Source organism: Acyrthosiphon pisum, chromosome A1, assembly GCF_005508785.2.
Source record: "Acyrthosiphon pisum isolate AL4f chromosome A1, pea_aphid_22Mar2018_4r6ur, whole genome shotgun sequence".
Classification (NCBI taxonomy): domain Eukaryota; kingdom Metazoa; phylum Arthropoda; class Insecta; order Hemiptera; family Aphididae; genus Acyrthosiphon; species Acyrthosiphon pisum.
Window position 1 is genome coordinate 61,148,205 of NC_042494.1, and position 23,956 is coordinate 61,172,160.

General features: G+C 26.3%; 1 protein-coding gene across 2 annotated transcripts; it reads right to left on the reverse strand.

The window, feature by feature from the left end:
- Nucleotides 1-4,422: 4,422 nt before the first annotated feature.
- LOC100163073 (putative sodium-coupled neutral amino acid transporter 11) lies at nucleotides 4,423-22,814 on the reverse strand. Of its 2 annotated transcripts, none has more exons than XM_001949002.4 (9): nucleotides 22,236-22,814; nucleotides 14,940-15,027; nucleotides 12,209-12,418; nucleotides 7,758-8,010; nucleotides 7,551-7,636; nucleotides 6,666-6,827; nucleotides 6,332-6,588; nucleotides 5,499-5,582; nucleotides 4,423-4,857 (listed from the first exon to the last, which is right to left on the reverse strand). In XM_001949002.4, exons 1-9 carry the CDS (start codon nucleotides 22,335-22,337, stop codon nucleotides 4,675-4,677), a joined length of 1,425 nt encoding a protein of 474 aa, XP_001949037.2. In that variant the 5' UTR covers nucleotides 22,338-22,814; the 3' UTR covers nucleotides 4,423-4,674. The 2 variants fall into 2 exon arrangements, with proteins under 2 accessions (XP_001949037.2, XP_008183058.1); XM_008184836.3 differs by lacking the exon at nucleotides 22,236-22,814 and adding an exon at nucleotides 15,163-15,270 and having other exon boundaries at nucleotides 4,628-4,857.
- Nucleotides 22,815-23,956: the final 1,142 nt, after the last annotated feature.

A 23,956-nucleotide genomic window follows, 5' to 3' on the forward strand; every position in this document is an offset into this window, starting at 1 on the left:
CCCCCCAGAGCAAATTTGAATGTACGCCACTGGCTGTAACATCCACCTGGTCAGTTTCTGGCCTCATGTTTTTCGTCTCATTATTATTTTTGCTTTTATCATATAGATACGCTTATTATACAACTTTGCATAAGGAATTATGGATTATGTATTATATCTTGTTAAAAAAAAAAAAACTATTAAATTTGATTGTTTATACAAGTATGCTAGGTAGGTTGACATAATGTCTCCGTTTTTCGTATTCAACGGTTATTGTCAATAACGAAGATAAATCAATAACTTATTGATTTATCTTTGAATTCAAATATAACACATCCATAACTACTACATGCTCGAACACTTCTGTACAGCAGAGCGGTACCCACTTGTCTACCTTTTTTACTGTTTAAAATACAAATAGTTGTATACAGTATTATATAAATATATAATATATTATAATATCTAGGTATATATTATATAGATTGTTTATATATTTTATGCAACTTAGTATTGTTGTAGTAAGATTGAATTTTCATCCGAACCTTAAGATAAAAAAATCTTGACTAGTAATCGATTGTCACTAATGCTGCAACTGCATTATGTCTTAAACAGACCTTTGGCCTTTGAAGTCTAATCGCAATCAAACATCGCTAAATAATTCAGATGGGAGTGAACGATCGGGTTCGAAATTAGAATTATTTAAATACGAATGTCAACTTAAAGAGTTCAAACAATACATTTGATTGCAAATTGTATTTGACAATGTATTTTCTAATTGATTATACGTCTTCATATTAAAGTGTTTATTGAAGAACACAGTCCTAAATAGCTATATTTATATGCACATAATATCATACTTACGTATACTTTTAATTTAACCTATAGAACATTGAGCTTATTTATTGATTTATACACATTCTTGAAGGTACATACAATATTATAGGACAAAGGTACATATTATATAAAGATTAGATACATTTAGCATGTAGGTACGTTTAATATTTAATGTGCTGTATTATGATGGATTCATATTCATGAATCATGATTTTCAATGAATAGGGTCGATTTTTGTATTTATATTAGTAATGTCTATTTTACAATAATACTAAGTATACCTACAATAAATACCTTTCTACGCTATTTTAAAATAATACGTAATTCTAAAAATTAAATTTATTATTATATTATAATTAGGTACTTATTAGGTATATTATAATGTATAAGTTACGTATGCAAGCGAGTTTTCTTCACTATTTTATATTTTTTGAATATTAGTGTAAATAATTTACAATTAAATCTATACTACCTTTATAAGTTAATATGTTCAAATTATAAGTACAATTTGTGGAACGATAATTTCAGTCAAATGCATAATAACATAAATCAGAATACTTGGACACACCAGATTTGAAGAACCGTACAACTTGGACCAAACCTCCAAACCCACAAAATATTTCAGCAGTAAAACTACCGTTTAAAATAAAAATCACATTTGTAGGCAGAATGAATAACCTAGCTAAAACTTTAAAAGGTATAGTTATACAACAAAAATGTGTAACTAAAATTGAGATGTTTTAATTAATATGTACCTATATAATATGATTAATGAGTAATTGACAATTGTAGTAATGAGCCTTTGTAGTCGATGTTAATAACGATCAATTATAAAAAAAATGTATTGACATTTTTTCTATATAATAGGTACCTATGTCATAATTACTGTGCTTGCTGTCTCCAGTCACGACAGGTTACTTATATTATATCCATAATATTAACCACTTGGTAAGGAAATGACAAGACTCAGCCTTTGGACAATGATCTTTTAATCCTCTTAGTCAGTGTTGAGTGTTTGATTATAAAACTAGATATTATAATATACTATCAATTGTTTCTAATAACTTGTTATTAACTATTGTGTTTAGTGTTTACTATATATTTATTTATTTATCATTTACAATTTAGTTACAATAGTCCGTTAAATAAACATCTTATAATAAATTAACCAAAATTATATAGTATGTTTCGTAGTTTATCATATTATATAAGTTACTTAAACAAATATTATTTTATTATAGTTTCACGATAATATCTAATGACGAATACAATATAATATTGAATGTACTGTAGGAAAATTATTATTATTGTAAATTAAATCTAATTATGACGTAATAAATAAGTTTCTATACCTACATGATTATTAAACTCATAGCATAATAAGTAAAATCAATTAGCTAATATAAAACAAAACGAACCGCCAAGGAATAACAAAATTAATAAATATTATATAAAGGTCAGGTTTATATTGAAATCCCAATACCACGTTTCATTTCTATAAATGATTGATTAGTTTATAATTATTTGAATTATACAAATACAAGTATCAATTAACTCAGGGATATATTGCACAAATTTTTGGAGCACTTGTTGTTTGTTATTACAGTAGACGCCGCTTATAAGACTCACTTTGGGACCAGCACAAAGTGAGTCTTATAACCGAATGAACCTTATAGGCGAAGTGGAAAAAAAAATTAATTACGTATTTATATATACATATTATTTATTTTTTACTTTACTACATATTTATTATATTATTTATTTTTTATTTTACTACGTATTTTGCTTTGATTTTAATACATTAAAATAATTAAACGTAAATACATATTACATATAATTTGTAATTTTAGTTTGTTTTTTATTTTCTTCTAATATAGCCACCAGATAATCAGTACACTATAATAACGATAATCGTTGCGATAAATGTGAACTTTTATCTGCGATAAAAATTATTATACGTTATTAGGTACCAACAGAAACTAGAAATAATCAACACGAATAGTATTTAATTTTCAATACCAATTTATTTCTAAATTATAACCAAAAAAGTTTGTTTTCTACTATTTATTTTACGAAATTTTAGTCTTATAACCGAAGTGTTGAGTCTTATAACCGATTTTTTTTTTAATGTATTTGGATACGTCCGGACCGTTCCAGACGATTTTGAGTCTAATAAGCGACTGAACCTTATATCCGTGAGTCTTATAAGCGGCGTCTACTGTATTTTAAATTTAAAAAATAAATAGAATTTAATATTTTAAAATGTCAATGTGACAAGCGAATAAATTCGTATTAAAATATATGAATATAGTTAATATTTATGGCAATATGGTTTTAATATTACACAAATTTTTAATAATTATTAAATATTAAATAAAATGTCCTCTTAAAAAAAAAAAAAAATCAAAACTGAATTTACAAAATTTAATTTGGCCTAGAATTTTGGGAACCTTTTAATAATAAAAATCCGATATCAGCAAAGTATTCTCTTAGATATTATATTACCTAATATAATATTAATGAAAATAGTTTTCATAACTCTAATTTGCATAATTTTACTTTAATCTACGAAATATTGAAGTTAAGATATTCTAAAAGCTATACAAGCGTAAATAACCAGAAAAAAGTTTAATAATTGTTTAAAGAACTCCTACCAATTTTTATAAAATATTTTGCGACATTTTTTGAATAAGTATCTATACTTGAATATACCTAGTCATAAGTACACGCAGTTTATATATCCCTATTAAATTGAATTAAAATGCTTAAAACATTTTATTTAATAAACAATGTATTCAGATCTGAGGATTAAAACTACTTAAAAGTTACTTTTTGAATACAATGTTTTTTAAATATTTCATAAAATTGGATTTTAAATTAATCAAAAAGTAAAAATGCGTATGTGTCATGAATTCAAGTGCCAGTACCTATAGGTCATACTACTATGCTATGTAGTTTATGACGTTAAACTCTCAATTGGTAATTTTATCACGATACTTAATAATTGTATAATTAAGAAGTAGGTATCTATATGTGACTTTGTCGATTTATAAGATATCTGTGAAGTGTTTTCAGAAGAACATTAGAGTACATTACCAAGGTTTTACACCCAAATAGTTTATACCTACAGTTATATTGGTGTTTTTGAATTTTAGGTTTCCTATTTATTGAGTTGTTTTAATTAATTTGACATTTAGGTTAGAAGTTTGAACATTAAGCATTAGATCTTGAGCATAAAGTACTTATACAAAATGTAAATTTTTAAATGAGTTATATAGATATAGTTGAACACTTGTACTTACATTTGTATCTACAGATAACAAATAACAATATTAATCATTGAACTCATACATAACCTTAAAAGTGTTAGTAATTGGTTGACAACTATAGTTATTACTTATTAGCTACCGGAATCAACCACTTTAAACTTTAATATAAACTCCAGTTGCCGTAGTAACCTTGTTGGATCTGCCAACCAGACTATACCATGTTATTAATATTAGTTTTTTGTCTATACCTAAAAATTATTCTTAACACTAGCGATAATATTAAGGCTTAAGAAGATTAAAAAATTAAAAAAAAAGCTAGGATTAAGAAAAACCACGGAGAAACGGGAAAAAAGTATTTTATTGATACGTCAAAATTAAAACTTAGGTTTATCTTTATCTTCTTTAATTAGATATATCAATATAAATAGGTAATAATATTAATATATTATATACTTATAGTTTGGTATACCTACGATCGAATAAATAAAAATCATTCTGAATTAAGATTAACATTAAAAAATATTTATTTGTTAAAGACTAGAACGTAACCATAAATGTTATAATTTAAACGATTTTCGTATTAAAAAACAATTTAGTTCAATGGTAACTGGATAATGTCACCAGTTGGGAGGTATGTGTCGTTAATGTTACAGTGATCCATTATCCTATCATTTTCACAAGAATCCGCAGTAAAAGTTAAAATCTCGTAGACGACTAATGATATTCCAGATGCAGCTACTATTGTGCCAAACAGGGCCAAGCAGTAAGCAGGAATCTAAAGTAAATAAAAATAGTATAATACATTATAATTTTATTATTGCATTTGGTTATAAATTGCAAAAATTATTCAATATTTAAATTATATTTTAAATATGATAGCAGCCTACTAAAAATAACAATTCTAACATTTTAGACTCTTTAAATATACCTACCTAGGGTATAATTAAAATGATTTGTTGTTAAAATATGATCGAGTATCATAAACTTCAAAGTTTATTTCTGAATATTTATCATGTGTAGGTAATGTATGGATTAGATATCACATTTCGTAGTGTCAAAGTAGAATCTTTTTTTTTAACTATATTATATAAATAGGTATAGTTAATTGTTGAAATTGTATTTAAACTAATCAAATACATTTTTTTTATCACATAAATTTAAATATACCATTAATGTTTATTTTTACTATCATTTATTCGTAAACAATGTATACCTACAGAAGTTATAATTCAATCGAAATATAAGAAAATATAACACATGAAATGTATTATAACATATTTTTGTCTTTTTTATATACGGGATCTCGTATACTTTAATAAATTAACATTACAATGTTCCATAAAGAATCTTATAATGTTCACCTAATAAGTTTAAAAATAATAATTTTCATTATTATAGTGTTAGATAGGATATTACCTTTTCTTTCCATGAATCATTGGAGATTTTAATATAAATTGCTGCTGGTAAAACAAATGCCAGCGGAATTGCGGCCACAACTCCCTAATAAAAAATAATTATTTATACAGTTAGAATTATTATACACTTTGAAAATGGTTTTCTGTGTTATTGCTCAATCAGTATATGCTCATGGAATTTGTGTCTGAGGAGGTACTTTCAAAAAGTATTTGAGATTTCTATGAACTACAATTAATTCTTTACTCAGGATAGCCTTTAAGAAACCCTTTCGTTAAAATAACCCTACTATAAAGTATAAATGGCATATTAAATTTAAAAAAATGCCATGCTAAAGATATATTAATACATTTATATCTTTGTAACTTTGAAACCGTCAGTTATAAGTTTTATTCATGGGTATAGGTACTAGCTTATACTAGTCGTCAAAAATAGAACAATATATTTAGAGTATAAACAAAATATAATATAGAGTGGTGAACAATGAACATTGGTGTAAATTATTATTTATGTTGACCATATAATATTTAAATAAACAATTTATTATATGTATAGGCACAATATACATAAATGTCAAAATGTACTTTTAAATGTTTAAGTATATCTCTCTATTGTATAAAAAATATTTACATATTCCACATAATTTTAAATTGTAGATGTTAAATTTCAAGATGCAAAAGAAGCCCGGGTCGCTTAGTCTGGTGGGAGGTGGGTTGGCATTCAAAGCGAGAAGGAGGCAGAGCCCACTACTATAGTTTTTAATAAAATAATCACTTTTCAAAAAGTTGTCTGTAAAATTTATATAAGCCACGCTAAATATAGTATTTAATACTTACGTTTATTTCCAAGGCTATTCCAAGACATTTCGTGGATATGGAAACAAAGTAGGTTGCCATAAGAATAGAAACCGTAATGATCGCGTGTCTCTTTTTTGACATCGGAACAGGATCGGTGCCACCCCTAAGTGTCTGATCAACAACAGCTTTAGTAACCATACATTCCAATGGGAATGTGAGCAACGTTGTCAATGAAAACAACAACCTTGATATATTGATTAAATCATCGTTCCAACAATAGTTTTCCAACAAATCACCTATACATTTATTAGTGTAAACACAAATTACAGTTAGGTATGCAGTATTATCCGTTTTTAACAAGGAAACTTTGTACCTTGAGTGAGATCACCAAATGTAGCATATCCAACTAGTCCAAATGCGACCATTAGCAAGAACGATATTGTGACCGCGACGTGTGTTACACAGTTCCAAATAGTTTGACTTGCTCCTTCGATTGAATCGTACAACAAAAACACATTGTGATGACACATAAAACCTAAATAATAAAACTTAAAAGTAAAAACCATAATATTCTACGAGTATGGTGTATAATATATGAAACATATACTAATACAGGCGATCGCCCTCCTTCCACCCCGTGGGGTGATGAGTGAGTCGTGATTTGTTCTGATTTTGCTAATAGATAAATACATTTTATAAATGTTGTTAATTGTTAAAAGCGATATTCAAGACTAAAAATGTTTCCTATGTAGGTACCTTTTTACCCAACCGTACAAAGTGTCCGCGTTCTGTAATGTACCTTTATACACGACCGTACAAAGTGTCCGCGTTTATGTGTGTAAGGGCGAGGATTCGTCACTAAGAACCCGAGTGGTTACTGGTCACCCATCTGGGAGCTAGTGACGCCCAAGGATGCTTGACCACAGCACAAATTAGTGACTGCTGCCAACCACCGCATCAAACCCGGCCCCAAATCCCAATTTATTTTTACGTTTATATGTATATTGTTCAATCATATAATATTATATAGTTTTAATATTTGAATAGGCACACTCAATTCGTGTTTTATACTGTCACAATGGAATTGGTACAAATATTTTTGAGATATAAAATGCTGATCTCCCTTTTATATGTAGTTATACATATATTATAATTATTGATTATGTATTATTAATATTTATTGTTTTAAAAATCTCTTGTCGGATAGTGTAATGTAAGTAAATATTTACAATACTATATGGATGAGAGCAAATATTACCGAATGACATTATTCCAATAGCTTGAATCGCACCAGGCCGTGCAAAATCCCATGTGTTTATGTTACCAACTTCGGTTACTGTGGACCTGTGGAAATTAAAAAAAGTGGGACAGAGGAATTATTTTAAAATGTAATAATCGTATACGATGTTAGGTAAGCATACATACTGAATATTATTGATATAACTGATATATAATTTAGGCTTACATAACGTCGTGTAAAGATTCGTATCTGATGACTATGGTCACAAAGATAACCAAAACCATGATGAACGACACAATAGACGCTTTGGCTAGTCTTGCTACATTCCTTAGCATGCACAAAGGGGTCGTGATAAAAATTGTAGCCATTGCTATGACAAAGTACCGTTGGGCAAATACAGAGTCGTTTGGCAGCGAAAACAACCGAATCAAGACCTTTGTTGCAGTGTCCCCAACTATTATGTTATAGCTTATCATCGCTGTAAAAAGATACATTTGATATTTGAATACAACTTTAATCGTACGTAGGTCCTTACTTATTAATATAGACGTAACGTACCTATGTAAGTTAACTACACATATTAATATATTATTATTTCTTACGTATTCTTATAAGTTATAACATAATAATTTATAACTACCGATGTACATTGGATATTAGTTAGTATTATTATCTTATGTTTTATTAATTCGTAGCAAACATTTTAATAAATTCATTTAATATTAGTTACCTAATACTAATGTTATTAGGTAGGTACTTATTAGGTACCTAGGTACTTATTGCAGACATATATTTGGTTATGCATATTAGGTACTTACTCATTATTCATTATATAATATATTGTATTTTTATCAATTAAATAACATTTGTGATAAAAAAAAACATGATATGTAGTTAAACAAAATGTAAATAAAATATAACTGCAAATATTTTATATTTTAAAACTTTCAGTTGGTATTAAATAGTATTATATTATGTAGGACGCAAGTGTATGAATCACAAAAAAATTATTATTTAATTTATATAGAATTTAGATAGAATGGACTATAGAGTATACACGGAATAAATATTAATTATTATACCTTCCTAGATACATATTGGTATAAATATTTACTATTTTATACTTTCTAGTTGGTTAATATAATATAATTAGTAATAATTAAATATGTATCATTATTAAAACTTTAAATTGTCTTAACTAATAAATAATATCGTTTTAATTAAGAACTGCTATCGATTTTTAAAATCAGCAATAATTATTATTGGCAAGGCTATATTATAAGTCTATCTATAATACCATATCTATATACCTAATTTCAAACAATTGTAATGAACTAAGTATTAAGAATCAGTATATATATTGAAGTGCCTATCTACTAGTCTATAATTATACTAGTATTACACTATAGGTAGTGATATTGATGAAATTAGTGTAATTAGTGTCCCTACTCCCACAACAAGCTTGCTTACTGGAGTATCAACTTGTAATGTGTATTATAAAGTATAATTGACGTTCTAAGCTTCTTAGAACATGTGATGTTGAAATAATTAAAACAAAAGTAAGTCCACTGGCGATGAACTTAATGCATGCGTGTATGGTGTATATAGAAGGCAGGAGTAGCTTATTTCATCATAATATTTTAATAAACTATAAAGTATTAGTGAAAATTTGTTGTGCGTTTTTCTTTATTTATTACTATAAAAATTACTAAATTATAAGACACAAATCCATTAGACCTGATAAACTATTGTTCATTTTTAAAACGTTTTATGTGTTTTTTTGCATAGAACAATATTTCATATAGCATTTGTACAAACATTAAGTCACAACAGTACAACACCCATACAAGCTTTTAGAATCATTCAAATACTATATTTACACAGGTTTAATCAAAGTTGTTCAACATTGACAGATCCAAGCAATAAAGTGAAATAATAATATTATGGGTCTTAAATGATTAATTATTGGCTACCTATTATACATTATTGTTTCTATCGATTTAAAAAACACGTTAATGGCTAGTATAGTAATATCCAAATATCCAATCCTTTATGCTAATATATATAGGTAATGACTACCTTACTATATATTATTATATATAGTTAAATTAAATTTACTACCAATTCAAAATGAAAAGTTTAAATGATTCTAATTTGTTAAATTAATATTAGGTAGCTTTATTTTGACTACTATTTACACTACTGTACTGCCTTAAAAACATAAAAAGAATATAAAAAATGTAATTAAACAGAAATGCATAAATATTTAAAAAATAATATTAGAAATATATGAATAAAATTTTCATTTTTTTCCCCAAAATGTATAGTATAACATTGGCCATTGAAAATTAAAAAAATACAATAACGTATGTGTGTGGTACGTCAGGTACCTAAGGTGAAAAAAAGCACACACGATATGTGAGTCATGGTAGTGTAATTGAAAAAAAAAACAGGAAGTCGTTCTGTTGTAGGTACAGAACACCTATAGGTATCGGTTTCGAGTGTACTTCGTCGTCGAGTAGGTCACAGTAATGGATGAGTTGAATTTGAATTAAATTATAAATCATCGTTACCAAAAACGATTCTGAGAGGAGACAGTCTGTCGACTTTACTTCTAATAATGTTTTATAATATTTTATATATATAACTATAAGTGGATCGGCAATATAGTAATAAATTAGAACTCTATATTATTATTATTATTGATATTAACTTATAAATCACTACCAACGTACAATAGACTAGTGTAAAAATATTTATGGTACCTATAAATAGCAAACAATTAGTCTTAATATTTGGAAAATTTTGCTGTTTGGATAATATGAACATTGATTTTATAATTTATTGAATATACGAAATAGTGAAATGTTTCAAATCCCTACGGTTTATATTTGTTGAATTACAATATAATAACTATTTGTTAGTAGAAAAATCGAAAATATCCATTTTAGACGACTTAAAAAATGTTTGTAACAAAACATTATATTTTAATGTTTAAAAAAAATTTCACAAATAGGTACTTATGAGGAACTTTGTATTATATTTTCAAACATTTTGAGTCTAAGAAAAATTGTTATCATCATAGATCCAATAAAGATGAAAATTCGAACATTTTATATCTCATAAATGGCTGAAAAAATCCACGATACATTCGAAGTTATAGTATATCTAGAAAATTACAGTATAGTATTTGGTTACATTTGTAAGTCCCTACAAATGTTTATTTTTAAATTAGAACAACAAAATAAAGTTGAATTTGTCGAAAACTAATGTTGCGTAAATATTTCCAGGTTCAGTGGTTTTTTGTTAGTTTTTTCAGGGAATTTTCTTCTTTTGACTCCCCAAAGTATAAACTAGACCCAATTTGTTATCAGATACTTCTCTCAAAATTGAATATTGAAGCATTTTTACTGTTTCAAATAGTGATGAAAGAACACAAAAAAATACATAAAAAAAGAAACTTTATTGTAAAATCAATTAAGTCATTGTTCCATTTCGAATCTAAAATTGTAATTTATTTTTGTAATTATATTTGTATGTTACATAGTGTACACTGTACATATTCATTTTTACATGGTATTCAGAATATATTTGACAGACAATGCTACGCTCAAAATTTCTTATTTTACCGTATACGCATTACTGGAAAATCATACAGCCTTTAACTAGCAATTTTACATTTTTCACTTCCACAAAAAATAATTACTGCGTAAACTTATAATTTTTTTAAACCCTTTTCGGGGTTATTTATAATAATAATATATATAGGGTAAAGTAAAAATATTTGAGCGGGGTATTGCCGGTGAAAAATAAAAACACGTTGTGAACCTACAACTACCTATACCTATACCTACCAACTACATACGCGGACCCTACGAGTATTAACGGTTATTATTAACATATTTCGAGTAGGTACATAAACGAATATTAATCTATAGTCATTAGTCATTATCCATCATGCTTATGAAGTTTAATATTAAAATGACAATACCTATGTAACATGAATTATTACCAACCTAGATTTACTTAATAGGTATAATAATAAGTAATAACCTATACTATATGTATATTATTCTACTTTCATAACCACCTAAAACCTAAGGCCTAATCAATAAGAAAATATGAGAATTTTAAATTTTACAAAATAGTATATAACACCAAAATAAATTTATGTTTTTACGAAATGCAAATTTAATTAATCTATTTATTTATTCAATAATTTTTACGCCAAACGACTTTTGTAATTTAAATAGTACAATGTCGAGTGCTACTGCTGGGTAGCTACTCCTCCACGCTTTCAAAGTCAACTGTATAATCCAGCTCATATGCTTATTGTAACTACTACCTATTACAGATTGTATATTTTTAAATAAATGTTACAAAAAAAAAAAAAAAAATAGTACAATGTGTAATAAAAAAGAAGAATATTATGGTATATAATTATAATTTATAGTATTACTCTGAAAAATATATTTTATATTTTTTTTTTATAGTTAAATTACCTACCTAAATTTAAAAAATAATAATCCTATCGAAGATTCAGTTTTTAAGTTGTTACAGCTGTATTTAAGCTACCAAAATGCTAAACTTGAGTTAAGACTTAGGATTTTAAGAATGTTGATTGTTGAGATATTATTTATATAAATTTTTTTTTATTGCTTGATACTTTTACTTACCTATAAAAGGATAAATAAATTGTAGAAAGGATAAAACTACGAAACCATATCTGCCAAAGGCAGATTTCATCAATGATTGATATGAAAAGGAACCGCTTATGTGTGCACTCCTTAACATGAGTACTAATGAGTAATCAGTGACAATCGCTACCAATGCCAATAATATAACTCCCATTCCGACACCAGACAAATTAAACGCATATGGAATACCTGAAACAAAACAAATTTAATTTTGTATCATGTGTAATTATAATTCAAAGTAATTACGTTCTTCTTATCGCCAGGACACGTGGTGTGATTTACATGTCATATTCTATAACTTTATAAGTACCTATGTTTATTGGCTTTGTCAATATTTTTTTCATTTAATCAGCAACCATGGGTTGTATATAATTAAAACTAAGCCAGCGTGCGAATAAATCCACTTATATTATGTTATTGTGTGTGTAACTACCTCAACTTTACAATAGAATACATATTAATTTGACAATAATTAAAATTATAATTAATCATATTCTATTATTAATATAAAATATTGTAATTAGTATATATATATATATTATATATATTTTTAATTAACTAGTTTTATCACTTTCATAATATACTATTTTTCAAACAGAATATATTTTAGATTTTTAGTGGGACGAAAAAGCAAGGAAGGTATTACTTAAATTAGTTTTACATAATGGTGAGTTTTAGGATAATATATACCTTACTATATAAGTGGTTTAAAAGTCCCTTGTTGAATATTATTTTCTCGATTTGAATTTTTACATTTATTGTATTTATCAAAGTGCATAGAACCGTAGACATTTAAAAATAAATACGAACATCTATCTGGTCTGCAGTAATTCTTATATATAATATCTACTCGTTGAATTTTGCTTTCTTTGTAGTAGAAAAGAAGTTTATTATTCATTTTATTTTAAACTCGACAGTTGAAGAAGTTTAATAATTACTTTTAGCATCACTCGGTGTAATATAATTTCTGGATATCAAGGAAGTAGTATTATAATAAATAATCAATAATAATAATATTAATTACTATAAATTAATAACTATGATGCATGTCAACAATATAAAATAAGTATCTGATGTAAATTTTTAATAACATTGTATTAACATTTTAGATTTTATAGTTAATACCCAATATACTAACCAACGATTAAAAGAATGCCAAAAAAAAGTTCAATATTTCAAACATTTTGAAATATATTTAAGACGTCATACAATTTTTAAATTCTGAGAGGAGCGATGAATGTATTGACTTTACAATGATGTAAGTTTTTTTTTGTGTTTGTATACACGATAAGTAGTCGAAATAATACTTCGATTTTAAACTTCAGTATATTTCCGGTGGGAAATTGAATTTAGTTAGTGCATTGGGACGATTTTGGTTTTCTTTAATCTTCTGATGTACCTATATTATTATATACAATAATAATATAATTAAACTTATCGGCTACACTGTTAATAATGATTATATAAATATAATATAAAGTATCCTTGGCTAACAAACCTTCTCCGCTCAGAATCGTTTTTCGTAAACAATGATATTAGTTAGGTATATCGTATATAATTTAATTCAAATTTAATACCATCCATTACAGTGACCCACTTGTAACCTACTGTATAGAAAAGCGATATCCACTTACCCGCTTTTTAGAATTAAATTTGTAAATGTTATAGAAAAAGTACCTAATACAAATTAATAATTATAATATAATATAGATTCAAATTTTTAAAAATGTAATAGATGATAAAAATGGTCTAATTGGTTTGAAATTGAATAACTATACTGTTCAAATGAGTAATCTATTTAACGTACCTTTCATTATTTCAGAAAAGAATAACGTTTTTGAAAATAAATTGTTTTCACATAATTTTAACCCCCCACAAAACAAAATTTTTTATTATTTATTATTTCTTTGAAGGACAGCATACCTACATTTTTAATTTCATATCCCGATACAAAATATTATTCGGAGTATTTTGATCTATAAAATTAATTTTTAGACAAGTAGTTCATTACTTATAAGTTATGAATATTGAAAGTTTAGACGAGTAGAATAGTGGGCCAACATTTTGCGGGGTACCACTGTACCACTCCATTCAGCTCATTTAAACTTTAAGTACTTAAACTCAAAAACTACTCATTCTAAATTCTATCTTTATACATCGAAGTAGGTACTCCAAATGGCAAATATACTTTGTTTTATGATATACAATGCATGTTGCCATTAAACATTTAAAAACAAATGAAAAATTATAACGACACAAAATAGAAAAAATATATGCTTTAGAAAAATATCTTTGTTTAACCACTTAGCATTTATATTATATATTATAACCGGATAAGTGGTATACCACAATATATAATATAATTGAGTAAAACAGAATTTCTAGAATTATAATGGTACCTAATCGAATTTAAACAAAATAACTTTTTAAGTATAAAATGTCTTCTTATAATATAGTACCTGGCTTTTAAAACTTTCTAACATTATTATATTAAAATTGTATACAAGAACAAAATACCCATTTTGCAGCATGTACAATTTGATCGGTTTTACTATAATGCATGTTTTATTTTTACGTTTTTTGATTTTAATTAATAATGGTATCCTATTATTTAATGTATATTAATAACTATAGATTGTATTTACTTTATTTAGTTCATGCCTATTTAAATAGCTGTTATAAATAAGTATTAACTTGGTATGTAACTTACCAATAACACCACTACCAATAATTGAGTTGATGTAATTGAAACTCGCAAACTTTGGACAGTTTTTGAGGTTGTCGCCTCCATCCATCACCTATAACAAATCCAATAAAAGGTTGGTATGTGAAATATTAGTTAATAAATACATACCTTCCTGTCAAGGTAAAGGTTTAACAAAATACGTAGTTATTGTAAATTCATATTAGTATTTATAGTTATTACTACCTACCATGCAATTTCTATGTCTTCGATAATTTAAACTTATACATTATATTATAATACGTTAAACTAATATTTGGATATTTATGTGATTTGTATAAGCTGCTGAGTTAAAATTTACTTTAGACTTGCAACGAGCGAGCATTGTAGAATGAGTATTATGATATACATAATGCAGTTTCAAATTTATTTTACATTATTTTTTTGTAATTACGTATTATTAAAGTTGAACATGAATACAAAACATATGCATTAAAAAATAGTTCCCGTAAATTAAATTTTCAATGACAACCCAAATTGTTATACCTATAATTCAGTTTAAAATAATTGTTTACATTGTAAATTGCATCCAACTCATAAATAATAATTATAATCTATTTCATAAATAACATATTATTATATGCAACTGCAGTAGCATTGTAGTTGTCCTATAAAGCTGTAAATACAAAGATCTGAGCTAGTTATAATTTACTTTATTGATAATCTTTACTCCAAAGTCTATACTTTCTCAAATCATAATTAAATATTAAATATAATTATTATTTCATAATTGTAATATTTTATTTTATTTTGTATACAAAATATTATTTTGTTTTATTAATTTTGTAATTTATATGTATCGCATATTGTATAAATAACAATTAGGTAATCAGTAGAGTACAAATTAATATTTTGTCTTTGTGTCACAGACTGTTACAAGCATTTAATATACCTACGTAATTCATCTTTCTGTCTGTCATTAAAATATTTAAACTTTAATATTATATTATGTATAAAATATATGCATAGGTTTAAACACATTATTTTTAAAAATCCGTTTTTAATCTATGTGAAAACTAAAATTATACATTTAAGTTCTAATGAATCTTAAAAACAAAATTCAGAGATTGGATTTTCTAATTACATTATATTTGAATTATATGTTTGCAATGTGTCACTTCAAAAATGATTACATGTTTAAAATGTATATCTAATTTATTTGTAGAATAGTCAATATAATTTTCAATTATTAAGCTATTCTATAATTTGTTTAACAATAATAGGTACTTTGAATACAATGACTTAATAAAACATTTAATTGAATATAAATATACTTAAATAAGTAAAATATAAATTAAAAATTATCCAACTCCTGATTTGGTGATTCAAACTTTTAAATAGTCACATACAATATTGAATATAATAAACAATAACAATTATTTTGTTCGAAGACAAAATTATAAATTCCGAAAAAAAGAGAAAACACGTTGATTAGTTGATTAATAGAGTAGTCTGTAGGTCTTTATCAATATTGTTACAAAATACTTAATGTAAATATTCATCAAATAAACGATTGTCTATAATTATTTAAACAGTATAACATTTCACTTATTATCTCTTTAATATCATCAACCGGACATCCAAGCTAAATGCTACTTATGGGTGGCTACTTATTCACGTAACCACACAATGTTTTGCTATCCCCGTCTCATATATTATACTTATTGTGCATAAATGTATAGATTGTATATTTTCTTGTAAAAATAAAAACTAAAAAAATATTATCAATCAAATTTTAAGAACGTATCGAAAATAAAAATTATTATTTTGTATATTATTAATATTATATGGAACAAAGTTCGAACATCTAATACATATAGCGTACATTTGAATATCGTATTCATGAATATAAAACTATATAGAACTATAGAAGTAAATAAATCAATACACAGAATGAAGTCAATGGTTTTGTAAATACTTCAAATAGGCAAGTATAAATTTAATGATGTTTACATAAACCAGCGTGGTTCAGAACTTCAGAAGATTTAAAATTTAAATGGATCAATTTCTAAAAACGATTTCAATAAATAGTTTTGTTATTTTATTTTCGAACAACGCATTTATTTTTAATTTTAATTATACTTTACATTTTTTTATTTAGCACAATATCGCATTATTTATTTATATGTATATACAATAGTCAATACGGTATAGTGCATAATTATAAATGTTATCTAGAAGATAATACATAAGTAACGAGTAAAAGCAATCAAATACTCCAAAACTACCTATATTTAATTCAATATCTAATATCTAAATCATGTAAGAGAATATTTTGTAAAATTAATTTAAAAGGTGTATTATTGTTTAACTATTTTATATTCAATAATTGAAATTATGCATGAGTATACGAAATTCGTATTATAATAAATAAAATATCTACCTAAGAATCTTATGAAGATCTGTATTATTTTATGAAATAACAATTAATTCTTAACAATTATTATTATTAAAACGTGGTATATCTAAATATAAATCTAAATTATATTCTTAGTATCGGTGGTTTTTAGAATTAGGTAATAATAATTTATTCATTACATTTGTTTTAACTAAAATTAAAAAATTCACAATCATTTAATTTTTTTAACTACAATATTGGTCATGTACCTATTGAATACCTAATTTAGTATATATCAAGCGGCAAACATGTTCACTTTCGTTTACATTTTAATACATCTAAAATATAAGCTCTGATTTTTGGAATCTTTAAATATCTCTATGTATAGGCCATATACAGACCATATTTTCAAATACACAATGGTGTTTATTCCATTAACAGAATATCCTCTGTTGACAAAAACTACATTTTTTCAAACAAGATTCACCCTATTTTGCTGTACATTTTCAATTAGAAGATTTTTTTTTAATTGTTGACGCGTTTTAATCGAAATTTATAGGACTAATTTCTAAATTATTATTTGTATAGTATAAGATATAATTTTCAATTCTTAAAAGGCCCTAAAATATTTTATTTAAAATTACCAACTCATTATTATGGAATATTAATATATCATACACATTATTTCATAATTCAGATACTTTTTTGATGAATTTCGAATTATATACTAGTATACTTTTCAAAAATGTAACCGTATAAATGAGTAGTACGAATCTAAAAAAAAATTTGTATCACGACAGACGACAGTAAACTTCTTTGAGGTATTAACATTCAAGTATTTGAAAATATGGTTTTTAAGCAGTAGTCAAGCATACTTACAAATTCTAAAAATCAGAACTTGAATAAATTGGTCTTTGATTATTCTTGTAATTGGATAACCACCCTGTGCTAAAAATCCTTACTAACAATTTGATGCAAAAAGTAAAAGAAGATTATATTTTCGAATATATACCTGTATAGTAAAAATGATATAATCAAATATATACCTACAATTCATAATAATAAAAAAGGTGGGCAAGTGGATGTCGCTCTGCTGTATAGTAGGTTACAAGTGGGTCACTGTATAATGGATTGTGTTAAACTTGAATTCAATGATATAATAATATAATATCATTGTATAAGAAAGAGCGGAGACGGTATGTCAGTCTAGGTATAAGACATAATATTATATTATAGTCTATAGTATTTAAAAAAAATTGACCTATAATAGGTACCTATAATAAATTCCAAATTAATCATATCTCAATATCCATTAGGTACTTATAACGCGTTACACATCAGCAACAAACCGTGATACTATCATAGATATATAATAGTATACTTTAGAAGTTTCAAGTACCCACGAATAATATTATACAATCACAACAAAATAACTAAAATAGTTATTTTAGGTTTTTTTATATGTAATTTCGTCCAAATTTGAACTTAAAATGAGTATAAAAATAAACTGTGCTTATGTATTTTTTAGATTCTTTGGTAACAGAATTAACTACTTACGTGGAATCGTGTTTTAAATTTTCAATCCTTAGATATAAAAGTTGAACATTTTATGAATTTTTATTTACAAAATAATTATTCAATTTTAAATTTGATAAATTTTATAAAAATTTGAACTTCAAATGCTTATAAAAAAAAATTGTGCATAAGGTTTTTTAATATTTTTCAAATGTCATTGTAACAATATTGTAGGAGCTTTGTATTAAATTTTCAAGTATTTTTACTCAACAAATAAAGTTTTATTCACATTCATAGAAAAAAAAAACTAATAATATTGGAAACTGAAAATGTCCCTAAATAGTTCAAAACAAATCAAAATATTTTTAAAATTTTATCATGTATAGACAATGGAAATATAAACAACCAGTGAAAATGTCATGTATCTACGGTCATTTGTTTTAAAGTTACAACAAAAACCAAAACCAATTTTCTCGAAAACATTAAATTTATATAACTATGGTATTACCTATAGATTTTTATATGAAAATAACAAAAATACATCGCATTATATATCAGTTATAAAATATTAAAATGAATTATAGTATTAAGTATTAACTATATTGACTATTAAGTAAACATGAATAAATTGATATTTTAATATTTTTTTCCTAAATCGACCCGATATTACATTTAAGTTTAAACTTATTTCTCCTTATATTTTTTGAACGTTTGTAAAATACAAAAGTTAAATTTACATAATAGTATACTATGTCTGATACTATGACATATTTGTACAAAATATAATATCATATATTATGTACATAATATATAAAAAAATAACTTTAAAATGTCATTATGGGGAATTACGGAAGCTACATTATATTTGTGTAATTTATATTTTTAAAATCCATTTAATACTTTATTATTACTTATCAGATTTTGAGATATTTACGATACCTACACATAGACCTAATAAATTAAATTTAAACCTAGGTACCTTTATTCTAGAATTTTCAAATTACCGAGTGAATATATATACCAAGAAAAATGTAAAATGCTATAGTTAATTTAATTGATGAATTCACGTAATACTTTTTTATGTTTAATTAAATTTTAATAGTTTGAAAAAAAAATAGTACATTATAGGCAACACAAAAATGAAATAATAGATGATTGTACATACCTTAATCAGTATTTAAAATTATATACGTATACAGTTGGTATTTAGTCGCTTGGTGTATATTGCCATATAGGTACATTTGTAAAAGCCATACGTTAAAATTTGTACCTATTAATACCTATCACCTATGTTACTGATTTTAAAACGGCACTATGATTAATATTATCATATTGATAGTATTGTCACTCAAGTACTCTGGTCTCTAAATGGTAGTTATAAAAAACAGAATGAGCAATACAAACTTATTATTTGTTTAGACTTATTTTAGATTCTGAGTGAAACGATGAATGTATTGATTTTACAATGATGTGTGTTTTATTTTTATTTTTTATTTTTGTGTCTGTGTACACGACAAGTAGTCGAAATAAACTTCGATTTTCAACTTCAGTATCTTGTTCGATGGGAAAGTGAATATTGTTGGTGCATTGGGCAGGTCAAAATTAAAAAATTCCCAATAGTTTTCAAAAGCAACCGGAGATACAAAATAAAAATTAAGGAAAAACAGGATTTTTTACACAAATTTTGGTTTTTGATGTAACTCTAAAACAAATGATCGTGAATACATGAAATGTTCACTAAATGTTTATATTAGCCTTTTCTATACATACACGAGAAAATTTTCAATATACTTTGATTTGTTTTAAGCTATTTACGGATATACTCAGTTTCCAACTTTTTTAGGTTTTTTTTTTTTATGAATGTCAATAAAACTTTATTTGTTGGGTGAAAAAGCTTGAAAATTTAATGTAGGGATCCTGATATATTGACATATTGTTACAATAACACTTGAAAAATATTATAAATACATAGGCACAATTGTTTCTTATAATCATTTAAAGTTTGAATTTTGATAAAATTTATCAAATTTAAAATTTAATAATTATTTTGTGGTTAAAAACTTATAAAATGTTAAACTTTTATAGCTAAGGATTGAAAATTTAAAACAAGGGTCCACGTAAATAGGAAAATATAAAAATGACTTTATTCACAATAATATAATTTAATATACATATAGTAATATCATCGGCTGACTGACCGTCTACGTTCAGAATCGGTTTTCTTATACAATAATGATATTATATCATTGAATTCAAAATTCAACACTAATACACCGTCCATTACAGTGACCCACTTGTAACCTACTATACAGCAGAGTGACATCCACTTGCCCATCTTTTTAATAATACATTTTATAATCATAAACAACAAACAGTAAAACTAATATTATCACTAATGTGTTGCTCCTTATCCCATATCTGAAAAATGGAAGGAAAATGTTGATTTTTCAAAAATATCCCAAGAAGCAACAAATTACGTACCTATAAATAAAAAATATTCAGGGTGCAATTAACACATAGGTATACAAAATATACCCGGGCCCCAATTAAACTAAAAATGTAAAAAATGGACGCAATTTATAGTAACCCATTTTAAAGTATGAAAAAAATTGGATAAGTAGACGACATACATACATATAATACCGTATGTCGTCACTCGCCAACACCTGCAAGAAGCAGTAAAACGTTAAAAACAAACAAGGTTTTTAGAAATGAAAATAAATTGAAGATTATTTAAACTTAAAAATGATACTAAGCCAATATTTCCGCCACAGGCAACAGTTATAGAGTATATCAGTTTGATATGTTTTTTTACTGTTCCCAGCAACTATATTTTCTGTGGGCCCTTATATTCGTTCGGATAATTAACTAAGTAGTGGAACAATTTTGTTTTAGGCTTTAATCAAGCCATTAGTTATTTCAGTAATATTCTAATAGGCCAGATGGATTTTTAAAATAACGAGTTCTGTAGAGTTTTTTTTATTCTCTATACCTATTGTTCTTTGCGTTACAATTAGTATTGGAAGATAATTTATCAATTATTCAGTGGACAGCCGCAGGTAATTATAATGAGTCAATCACGTGGTGGTACGAATTACATTACATGCCCGCAGCATGTCGAAAGTTTAAAATAAAATAGAATTAGTTTTAACATTTTTAATTTAATATAATATTATTTCAAAAGTATGATGTGAGGATGGATTGGACGACGTAGCTAGGTAGATTTATCAACATATTATACTTCTATATAACTACGGTGCACTATTAAAAATGATAATTGATTAAGTGAAAGAATAATAAAAATATAATATACGATTTGACATATTATGCAACTTAAGCGTAAACTTGTTATTATAATTTATAATTTATTATTATACGTATATAATACATAATATATAATTTATCATAACCTGTTGTTGACGCCGCCGCTGCTGGAGTATGTAGCTCGTCTCGTCCATGCCGTCCTTTGATGGCGCCACCAGGTACTCCTGGCTGGAGTTGGTCGAGCACATTGTGCCAGCTGTTGCCCACAGTCTTGGAAAACTTCATATATGTGGCGCGCGACGACCGCCGACGGGAACGCGCGAATTTGTATTGTGTGCGGATTGCGGCGGCGGCGGCGGCGGCGGCGGTGCTGTAAGTTCGCGCTCGTCGTTTCGCGTCGAGATGAGAATGGCGTGGTGTATATAGGTATAAAGCGTGTATATCGTAATATGACGTACCCATGTACTGTAATATTGTCTATATTATTGTGTTTTATAGACGGCGGCGGTTGTTGCACTAGCGACGAGAGCTACTCGTTGCGGGTCGGCGGAAACTGTGCGAGTTGTGTTTTCCGCGGTTTGGCGCTGCAGATAATACTATACCTAATATAATACCTATTATGTGCAAGGAGATAGGCAGCGAAGCTTCTCCCCACCACACCGACTATGCATCGACACACACCGCTTCCGCCAGATTTCCCATCCACGAGTACACGCGCAACAATAATAATATTATAAACGATAACACTCACTGCATGTGTATCATATATATGGATATATATATATATTTACGTAAGTGGGTAATGATATCAATTTATATAACGTACAATAACAGTTGTACACGCGTATGTGATTTGTATTGTTACGATATTTTTTTCTCGACCGACCGCGCTACACGTTTTGCATGTATGTAAAGTTCACTGCAAACGCCGTAAATATATGATACGCTTTAAGAGGATGTCAGCGCAATATTTGTTTTCTCTCTCAGACCCACACGCAACATAGATAAAACGCTTTCGCCTAATCGTATTTTTTTATGATTTTTGAGTAATCTTGAAGTAAAATCAACTATTTACAAAAATTATAGAGGATAATATTTTTGAGGGTATGACATATCGATTTTATATTTTTTGTTATTTGACTTTGTATTTGACTTTCAAAATAAACAAAAAAATGTTGTAAATTGAAATAATGCTTAAATTGTTTTGAGACAATATTTATACAAATAGATAGGTATGTCATGTCCTCAAAAATAATATTCTCTATCGTTATTCGTTTTTGTAATGGGTGATTTTACTCTAAGATTACTTAAAAACATAAAACAAATAATTCTGTGTAAATGTGTTTTGTCTGTGTTGCGCGTGAGCCGGATAGAGAAAACAAATAGTGCACTGACATCCTCTTAATTTTATAATAATAATATGCATTCCACGTGCTTGAAAAATCACAATATCCAGAATCTTAATGACCCGGTGATATAAATTTTCTTATAGCTATATTTGCGCTTCATATTATGTGCATTTTTTTTCTAACTAAGAATTTTATAATCAGCAAATTATTTTTTACAATATACAAAATTTATTATGTCCAAGGTTTATATAAAATTAATTAATATAAAATGAATTAGCTAAATGTTATTGAAATTTGAGACATTATAGGTAGTACGGGGATTTGGTTATTTGACAAAAACACGTGTTTGGATTTGGTTTGGAATTTTTGAATTTTATTTTTGGTGGTAGATTTGGCAGCTTCCTACGCTTGAATACCATAAGTCCATATTAGTTCGAGGAGCGGTATATATATATTAGATGTTTATTTTTGAGATGAACGTGTTAAGATGTGAGAAAAATACATATTGGGGAGAACGC

Coding starts and splice junctions, on each gene's coding strand:
- LOC100163073 (XM_001949002.4), bottom strand. CDS start 22,337: ATGTGCTCGACCAACTCCAGCCAGGAGTACCTGGTGGCGCCATCAAAG. Junction 6,589..6,665: donor ATTTGGTGATCTCACTCAAG/GTACAAAGTTTC, acceptor ATAAATGTATAG/GTGATTTGTTGGAAAACTAT. Junction 5,583..6,331: donor GAATAGCCTTGGAAATAAAC/GTAAGTATTAAA, acceptor ATTTTTTATTAG/GGAGTTGTGGCCGCAATTCC.